General features: G+C 50.3%; 1 protein-coding gene across 1 annotated transcript; it reads right to left on the bottom strand.

Moving 5' to 3' along the window:
* Window positions 1-1,419: 1,419 nt before the first annotated feature.
* GNPNAT1 (glucosamine-phosphate N-acetyltransferase 1) lies at window positions 1,420-8,665 on the bottom strand. Its single transcript, XM_041458548.1, has 6 exons — window positions 8,604-8,665; window positions 6,146-6,333; window positions 5,363-5,425; window positions 4,132-4,259; window positions 3,460-3,521; window positions 1,420-3,234 (listed from the first exon to the last, which is right to left on the bottom strand). The coding sequence occupies exons 2-6, from the start codon at window positions 6,315-6,317 to the stop codon at window positions 3,087-3,089; spliced, it is 573 nt and encodes a 190-aa protein (XP_041314482.1). The 5' UTR covers window positions 6,318-6,333; window positions 8,604-8,665; the 3' UTR covers window positions 1,420-3,086.
* Between the last annotated feature and the right edge of the window lie 1,171 nt (window positions 8,666-9,836).

Below are 9,836 nucleotides of genomic sequence, written 5' to 3'. Positions count from 1 at the left end.
TAATCAACTCTATGTCCAAATACTGCTGGTTTTATATAGATACTATTTGTATGATTAAATATATTTATACAAATATATATAAAAATATCTATATAGCTGTAGATAATTATATGAATCTGAAACAGGTACCCAGATGCCTTTGTGGTCCAGGGAAAAGACATTTATGAAAGGTTTGGTGCTTGCCTAAAAAAGGTCATGGTTGATTTTATACATATATATATATATATGTGTAGTCTCTCTAGATGTGTGTATATATATATATACACATTATAAATCTGTCAATATAGATTTTATATATACATAAAATACATACCCATATATAGATTTTACATATACATAAAATACATATCCATACATACAGATTTTATATATACATATTTATGGCTATATTTTAGATCTATTTTTATGTACAGATAATAAACATACTGGGGCCCTTGCTCTTCTCTCTTCAGCCCTTTGCACTGTGGATAAATTTCAGGGCTGCTGCAGTTGCTGTTGCCTTCCCCTAGGGCCAGGCAGAGCTGGCACTTGTGGCATTGTCCCTGTCCCTGTGACAGTTTCAAGCAGCCCCTGTGTGACTGTGGTGTCCCGGGGCACACCTGACCCCACGTGGCACCTCCAAGTCCCCAGGCTGGGCACTTGCAGCTCTCCAGCTGCTGTTTGTGCACAGGGTGGGAATGTCACCTCTGGGAGGAACAAAGAGCTCTTCAGCTGCCCCGAGGGGCTGTGCCCGTGGTGCTGCAGCCACAAACCCCAGCTCTCAACCCCATTCATCTGTTCGACAATGATCTGAGCAGGGCACAGCACCTGCTCCTCACTCTGATCTTCTCATTAACTCTTAATGAGGGCCTGGGGCTCTTTACATGGTGGAGATACCATGGAATTCAAATAATCCACTTTAAATCGTGGAAATTCTGAATTAATTACAAGTGTGAAAGGCAGGAAGATCCACCTCAGTCACTTGGGCCAGCAGAAAGCACAGAATGAGAGTCAGGGCTTGAGCCATGCAGATGCTGTCAGAGGAGCACATCTGCTTTCTCCTGGGACAGAAATCCATGGAACTGCTTAAAAAGTGTTCTTTTCAGCCTAGGCAAGGGGAACAGTGACTGCAGCAGGTGCTGCTCAACAAGCACATCCTCACTCCATGAAAAACAGTCCAGGTACAGGTGGCAATCATTTATTCAGCTTAAACAAAGATATTCTTTAAAAAAATAATCAATAAATAAAGCAGACATCACCAAGGAGACACTGGATGGAGTGGAGAACCCTCAGGAAGATCAAGCAGAGCCCCCAGCACTGTAGAGTCGCTCTACATGGAACTGCTTAAAAAGTGTTCTTTTCAGCCTAGGCAAGGGGAACAGTGACTGCAGCAGGTGCTGCTCAACAAGCACATCCTCACTCCATGAAAAACAGTCCAGGTACAGGTGGCAATCATTTATTCAGCTTAAACAAAGATATTCTTTAAAAAAATAATCAATAAATAAAGCAGACATCACCAAGGAGACACTGGATGGAGTGGAGAACCCTCAGGAAGATCAAGCAGAGCCCCCAGCACTGTAGAGTCGCTCTCCAGAGCACAAAGCAGGACAGTGTGGAAGGCCTGGCTGCCCACAAACAACCCAGGCTGGGTACAATGCCCTATTCATGGCTGTGGCATTTGTCACTCCCCGCACAAAACACAAAGCACCACTGCTGGCAACAGGCCTTTGGATGTTCTTTGCTTTTCACCCCTGGCAAAAGTGCTAAAATCATTGATCCAACCTTGCAGCACCAGAGAAATTCCACAGCAGCAGGAGCAGCAATCCCTTGGGAGAAGGGGGGTTGATTTCTGTGCCGGTTTGTTGTGCCACAGGTGGAAATCCCTCCTGGCCCTCTGGAGATCCAGTGGCTGGGCCAGGGGTGCTCAGTAAATCCCAGAGTGGTTTGGGTTGGAAAGGACCTTAAACTCATCTCATTCCAACAGGAACACCTTCCACCATCCCAGGCTGCTCCAAGCCCTGTCCAGCCTGGCCTTGGGCACTTCCAGGGATCCAGGGGCAGCCACAGCTGCTCTGGGAATTCTATACCAGGGCCTGCCCTCCCTCCCAGCCAGGAATTCCTTCCCAGTATCCAATCTAACCCTGCCCTCTGGCAGTGGGAAGCCAATCCCTGTGTCCTGCCCGTACAAAAGTCCCTTTCTCTCCTTTTCAGGCCCTGGAAGTCTCTAAGGCTTTTTTGGGCTGAACACCCCCAGCTCCCTCAGGTGAAGCTGAACCTGCCATCCCAGTCCCCTTCCCAGTGATCACCAGCCAGAACCCCACTCCCTATGGGATATGTTCCTTCAGACATTCCAGCATCCCTGTTACCCTCTGCCCTGTTGCAAACCACATTTGGGGTTTTTATGTCAGAGAAAAAAAAAGTAATTATCCTGAAAACCAAGTTATCAGCTAAAGTGCAGGAGCCCTGCAGTGAGAAGCACACATCCATTTTCAGCACAGCCTGGAAGGATTTTCCCCAACCTGCACCAACAGTAACAAATCCAGTCTTGGAAAACAGTGCCTAGAAAACTTCAGAGGCACCTCCAGCACTTCCATGAGGTGCCATGGAAAAAAACAGAACTAAGGCCTGTTGTGTGTCACTGATTCTGCATAAGAGAAGCCTCATCCCTTCCCCAGCTACGTCATCCTTCCCTCAGCACAGCCAGGACAGTCCCAGGGCTGTCCTTTGGCTGCTGAGAAAAGAAGCACAAACCTTTAGAAAAATACAATGCGAGAAAAAATTTGAGATAAAAATATATACCTTTGGTTAAAAACCATCCCTTTAACGAGTCCTTTGTAACTCAGCTGGAACAGAAAACTTCACCTCGACTCAACAGTAGTAAAAATTAGTTCTAAACTTATTTTCTAACCCAGAGGACTCTTTCTAAAACCTCAGTAATTTTTTTTCCCCCAAGATTTACACATTTGATGTTCATTATTTATAGGGATTGTTATATCTGCAGCAATAAACTATAGAAATTTTCCACGGAGAGAATGTTTGTAGCACAAGCTCCTCCACCAACAGTCTTTCCAAGAAAAAAAAAAAGAACCCAGAACACCTAGAAGCTGTTAATTAAAGAACCGTTGAAACATGTAGTTTTCATCAGATACCAAATAGCCAAACTTCTTGTAGAAATCCACATTTTTGGGCAGACACTCCAGCGTGATTTTGTAACAGTTCAGTCTCTTACTTAGCAAGGTGAGGGTGGACGTTAATCTGGAAAAGACAAAAAATCAGCAATTAAATGCTGGGTCGGTGAATATTTAATGAGCTCTGTTATCACAGCCACAACACTGAGGGCTGACAGCACTCCCTGTGTTTTCCTGCAGATCGTTTTATGCCCAGCTGGTGATCCCTGCTGGCTGAATTCTTCCCAGGTGCTGGGCAGGAAGGTGTGAGGTGTAAAGGGCTTGCTGAATGCCAGAGGTGGGGAATACTCACAGTTTTCCAAGCTGCTTCCCTCTGCACTCCCCGCTGACCACCACGTCTTCTATCCTGCCTCTCTGAAAACACAGACAAGTGTTTGTTAGCCTTGGAATTGCCCTTCCAGCTCCCTGTGTTCACAGCCTGCCTGGGACTCCCAGCACGGGGATCCTCAGCCATCTGCTCTGTCAGAACCACGTCTGACTCCTTCCAAGGCTCATACCACAACGGGACAGATCTCCCAGTGCTCCTTTTTCCTTAGGAAAAGCCAAAACCTCCTGTTACTATCAGCTCAGCACTCAAGGATGTGATATATTTTACTTAATATACAAAATACTTGATATTTTAAAATATATTTTTAAAATATTTATATTTTTAAGGTTGGAAAAGCCCTTTGAGACCATTAAGCCCAACTGTTCCCCAGCAGTGCCAAAGCCACCACTAACCCATGTCCCCAAGTGCCACATCCACATGGATTTTAAATCCCTCCAGGGATGGGGACTCCACCACAGCCCTGATCAGCCTGTACAGGCCTGGACCACCTTTTTCCACAAGGAAATTTTTCCCAATATCCAACCTAAACCTCCCCTGATAGAACTTGAGGTTGTCACCACACAATAACACCATAAAACCAGCATGCCCAGAGTCAGGGCCAGGCTCTTTTCCTCCCTTCCCAGCTGCAGGATTTACCTTGGCACAGGAGTGAGTGAATTTATGTTCTATAACCAGCGTTGCCGTGGCAACGATCTGCCCCAGGTTGGTGTCCTCCACCACGGTGACGTAGTAATCTCCAGACCTCTTCATGTGCTCGAAGGTTTCTGTGGGAGCAGGCACAGTGTGGAACAGGCAATTCAGGCTCACAGTAAACTGCAGTTAAATCTGATTTTTGCAGCAGTCTCTGACTGCAAATCACTGTGGGATCACAGGGATGATGCACCCAAGACTCCAGAAAATGAATGCCCCAGAGTCAGATGAACCCATGAAAAAGCAGGAATTACACAATTTTCTTTTCCTTCTTTTCCCAGAAAACCCCCCTTGTTGAGCAGCTCTGCACATGGGCGAAACAATATCAAATCATGGAATGTTCTGGGCTGGAAGGACCTTAAAGCTCATCTCATTCCACCCCCTTCCATAGGCAGGGATACGTTCCACTGTCCCAGGTTGCTCCAAGGCCTTGGTCCTGGACACCTCCAGGGATCCAGGGGCAGCCACAGCTTCTCTGGGCACCCTGTGCCACCCTCACAGGGAAGAATTTCATGGCAAGGGTTGTCCAGCCCTGGCACAGCTGCCCAGGATGTGGAGTCCCCATCCCTGGAGGGATTCAAAAGCTGTGTGGATGTGACACCTGGGGACATGGAGCAGTGCTGGGTTTGGCTCAGATCCTGTGAATCCCTGAGCTGCCTCCCCACTCACTGCCTGTCTGGCCTGTGAGGAGGATTTAAAGGGGATCTAAAGTAGATTCAAAGAGAGCTGGAGAGGGATTTTGGTCAAGGGCCTGGAGGGACAGCACCAAGGGAATGGCTTTCCCACTGCCAGAGGCAGGGCTAGATGGGATATTGGGAAGGAATTCTTCCCTGAGAGGGTGGTGAGGGGCTGGCACAGGGTGCCCAGAGCAGCTGTGGCTGCCCCATCCTGGAGAGTGTTCCAGTCCAGGTTGGAGGGGCTTGGAGCAACCCAACTAACTCATCCTTACCAGCTACCTAAAGCTCAGTCTAAAAACCAGTTTCACAATTTCAGCAGCAATTCAAGCAGCCCTTGGGGATAGCTGCAGCTGGATGCAAGGCTGAGTGCCAAGGGGAGCTGAACTCATCCCTCCCTCTGGCATCAGGCACTCACACCTGAGCAGCTTTGCTGTCAGCATCAGGATCCTCTGATTCCCTGCAAGCCCTGTGGAAAAGCCAAGGAATGATGAGGTACTCACTGATGAACTGCTCCGGGCTCACAACTCCTGTTTCTGTCAGCTGACCCAGAACCTTGAAAAAGCCTGGCAGGAAAGGAGGGGGAAAACAACTCTCAGTGAGGGACAGACACACAAACAATCCAACACAGCTGTTTGGAGTGGGACCATGGCACCATCACATTGCAATGGGATGGAAAAATATTGAATTATTGGCTAAAGCTCAAGTGAGCCTGGAATAATGAGTCCAAAGCAACCTTTTAATCCAAATTCCAGAACTGAAGGAGAATTCATGCACCAAGATGCTTGTTCATGCTGTTTTGATATTAAAGGCTACAGTATGAACAACTGTGCTCCCTCTCCAAAACCATGGTGAATGGGAACTTGTGGATTATTTGGAAGGTTTTACTTGAATTTTAGAATTAAAACAGTAAGCCAAATTTTCAGGGTCACCCAATACAGCACCAATCCATGATGCCAAAAGCTCAAATTCAGGGATGTGGTCACACAGGACAAAGCAGGACATGGTCACAGCCCCAAGGCTACCAGAGCCCAAGGGATGTTAGGACAAGGCTCAGGGTGGCATTGTTGGGGTGTCCTGTGCAGGTTCAGGGGTTGGACTCAATGATCCCCATGGGTCATTTGCAACTCAGGATGCTCTAAAATTCCATCAAATTGTTTACTGATAAAAATAACCCAAATCAGGAAAAATGAGCAATCCCAATCTACTGAAAGCTCCTACAGAAACACAAGTTACCAGCTCAGTGCCCCACTGTCATTTCTGGCAGCAATAAACCAGGATTCTACCTCGATTTAAATCAGCTGTGCAAAGTGGTCTCAGGACCAGCCCATCCCCTGGATCCAGTGGAGAAATAGCAGGAGAAAAGGTCGTGGTGTTCTCACTCCAGTCGAGTTCCTGCAGGATCCTGGGGTCAAACATGGGCGTGTCATCGGGCATCACGGTGGCCACGGGCATCATGGCTGCAGACAGAGATCTGGAATGGAACAGGTGAGGTGTGGTTTAACCTCTAAATAAGCTGTTCCCCCTGTAGCATGCCATGGGATTTGCCTCAGGGATTTCCAGGATTTCCAGGAGGGTGAATACACTGCTGTTCACTTCATCTGCTCAGCCTTCAGCAGAGGTGAGCCAGCGCACGGAGCTCGTGTGTTTATCCTGGGAAAGTCCAGCCTCAAAGGCTCTGAGGAGGGCATTTAACTCCACAGCCCTTTGGGAAGGAAAGCATCACCCTCAAAAAACCTCCCAGCAACCTGTCTAGCCCTCACCTGCACTGCTGTTCAACTGCAAACCTGCTGTGGGAATAGTGCCCTTTTTCCCAAGCAGTCCCACCCCACAAATATTTAATGTGCCCATCCCACAGCAGGTGATGGCACAGCCCAGCCCAGCCTGCCCCTCCCGGGCTGTCCTGTGTGCTCTGTGTGTTTGCAGAGCCCAGCTGCCAAGCACAGCCCCACAGTGGCCATGAAACAGGGCCAAGGTGACAGGGAGACACCTGTTAATGATTGAAGAGCTTGGGTTATTCCGGGTGACAAAGGGAGGTTCTTCCTTGGTGTGTTCAAGGCCAGGTTGGACAGGGCTTGGAGCTGCCTGGGAGAGTGGAAGGTGTCCCTGCCCAGGCAGGAGGTGCACTGAGATGGGCTTTAAGGTCCCTTCCAATTCTGGAATTCTGTGATAAATTCAACGATAAAGGAAAATAATTCTTATTCTGTCCCCTGTGGAATACCTGGTCAGGGTTCTGGTATGAGCAGAGCTCATGAAAACTTCCAATTTCTTTATAAATCTTCAGATTGCCTTAGCTGCACCATCAATACAGCAGCCACACACTAGTGGTCAGGCCAAACAGCAGAAAGAAAAAACTGTTTAGGATGACACTTTTTAAAGTAAGACACCTCACAGCCCAAAGAAAGAACAGAATGTTTGCTGTGAAGCATCACAGTGTAATGAGCCTCAAAAGTGAAAGTGGCTCCAGAAACCCAACTGAAATTTCTTAACTAAAAAAAAAAACCAACACAAAATCTTTTTTTTATGCCACCTGCTGGTACACACTGGCCTTTGAATCTCAGCTATCACCCTGATTTTGCATATAAAAGTAAAAACATTTGCTGTTACAGCAATTCAACAGCAACACAAACTCTCACCCCATGTGAATTTTCAAAATGAAACAGCGGGAAAGATGAATTGCAAAGAGAAACATTCCTACAGATTTCTCTGTTCCTGCAGCTCAACCAGTCTAATGTCACTTTTCCTCTGTCCCCCAGAATTCCCAAATGTCCATATCAACATTCAAACAGCGTCTGTACAGAATAAAGCAAACCTCAAACTCCAGCTCAGGGTTACAGCACACCAAGAGAAAAGCACAAAGAGAAAATACAATTTTCAATGCTCTATGAGCAATTAGTGACCAACTAAGAGTCACTTTCCCAAATACTTCTGGCACAGCTGGAGCAGGACGGAGTTGCAAGTTATACTCATTTTCTGGAGGCAGGAATATGATTTAGGATAATGTCAATGAAAAACAAGAAAAAAGGATTGAGGCGCAGGGAAGGAGAGCTCAGGCCTGTGGGTCATCCTGGTCCCCACATGTGTTGGGAGCAGGGTATGGCCAGGGACCCCCTGAGCTGAGCTGCCATCCCGGGGGACACCCCCAAACCCCCCGGGAGGGTCAGTGGGTGCTCGGCCAGACCTCTGCCAGCCCCCCAGCTTTGGGGCACGGGGTGACAGAGCCCAGCTGTGCCCCTGCAGGGTCCCCAGGGCTCTGCTCAGCTGAAGCAGCCCCGCGGGACAGACCAACCTCCGGAGGGGCTGTCCCCACCTCACACAGGGCCTTGAGGGGATCCCCTCGACACGCAGCCCTTCGGGGGGTTCTCCTCACCTCACACAGAACCTCGGGGGGTCCCACACCCCCTCACCCCACACACGGCCTCTCGGGGGTGAGCTCCCCTCAGCTGAGGCTGCCCCTCGGGGGCAGGACCTTCCCCAAACCAGCCCCTCAACTCACACGCGCCCTACTCAGGGCACCCCTCACTCCACCCGCAGCCCCTCGCTGGAGGTGCATCCCGCTTCGGGGCGGTCATATCAACCCGCCACACACGCGCAGCCCCTCAGCGGTGTCCCCGCAGCGCCCCTGAGCTAAAGCAGCCCCTCGGGGGTGGGACCCGTCCCCAGACCGACCCCTCAGAGGGGACCGACCCCTCATGAGGGGACCCTTCCCTCCCGCAGCCCCTCAGGGCCGCTGCCCGCACTCACCCGCGCGCGCCGGCCCCGCCGCACGCGCCGCACGGACGTGGCAAGGGGGTGGGCGGGGCCGGGCCCGGCCCGGCGCGCGCGCGCCCGCCCGCCAGCGCGCAGCCAATCGCAGCCGACCGCAGCCGGCCGCAGCCAATCGCCGCCGAGCTCCGCCCTCTGGCCACGCCCCTCCACGGCCCCTCAGCCGGCCTCGCGACCTTTAGGGCCCGGCTCTCTCCCTCGCGCGGATTGGGCGGGAGAGCCGTGGACACGCCCCCTGACTGGTGAGGCCACGCCCCTCCCGCCCCCCTCAGGGCCCCGCCAAGATGGCGGGCGGTGCCGTGTGGTGATGTCGGGTCTTGTCGCGGTTCGGTGCTGCCGCCGCTCTTCCCGCCGCCTGAAGGGATTTTCACCTTCACAAAAGTCCCAGTGGGCTCTGCGAGGGGAAGGGAGAAGGCAACGAGGCACGACACACACACACACACACACCCCTTGCACCCCCTCAGGGATGCCAAGGCTGAGGCGTTTGATGGGTTTGGAATTTTAGAATCATGGAATTCCAGACTGGGTTGGGTGGGAAAGGACCTTTAAAGATGTTCTTGTTCCAGCTCCGGCCATGGGCAGGGACACCTTCCACCATCTCAGGTTGCTCCAAGCCCCATCCAGCCTGGCCTTGGGCATTCCAGGGATCCAGGGGCAGCCACAGCTGAGGCCTGCCCACCCTCACAGGGAACAATTCCTTCCCAATATCCCATCTAAACCCATCCTCTTCCAGTTTAAAGCCATTGCCTCCCACCCTGTCCCTCCAGGCCCTCACTTTGATCGTTTTTATCTCTGGGATTTTTTTGGAGGCTCCATTGCTCTGCTTGGACAGGACCTGTGCAGGGATGGGCCTTGTTCAGCCTCCAAGGCTGACAGACTTCATGAGTAAGGCTTTCAATTCCTTTTCAGTAAAAACCCTCAACTTTGGGGTCATCTCAAGAGACGGTTTTACGAATAGCTGAGGTCAGGGCACGCACGTAGCCTGCAGCAGGAGAACTGGTGAACGCAAAAAATTACACAAAACACTTCTGAGACATGATTCTCATTTTCCATGTATCTCCCCTGTTATTTTACCATCAGAATGAATCATTCTGTCACCATGGAAACAATCAACATTCCTTATTTTTTGCCTTCTTCAGGCCCAGAGTGACCAGATGACACACCCTGACCTTCCACACCCAAAATCTGGGGGCGAAGCTCCCAGACAGCAGC

Source organism: Pyrgilauda ruficollis, unplaced genomic scaffold (genome assembly GCF_017590135.1).
Source record: "Pyrgilauda ruficollis isolate IOZ18807 unplaced genomic scaffold, ASM1759013v1 scaffold129, whole genome shotgun sequence".
In the NCBI taxonomy this organism is placed as follows: Eukaryota; Metazoa; Chordata; class Aves; order Passeriformes; family Passeridae; genus Pyrgilauda; species Pyrgilauda ruficollis.
Note: the sequence above shows the minus strand (reverse complement) of the source record. Positions and strands in the feature narration are given on the sequence as shown.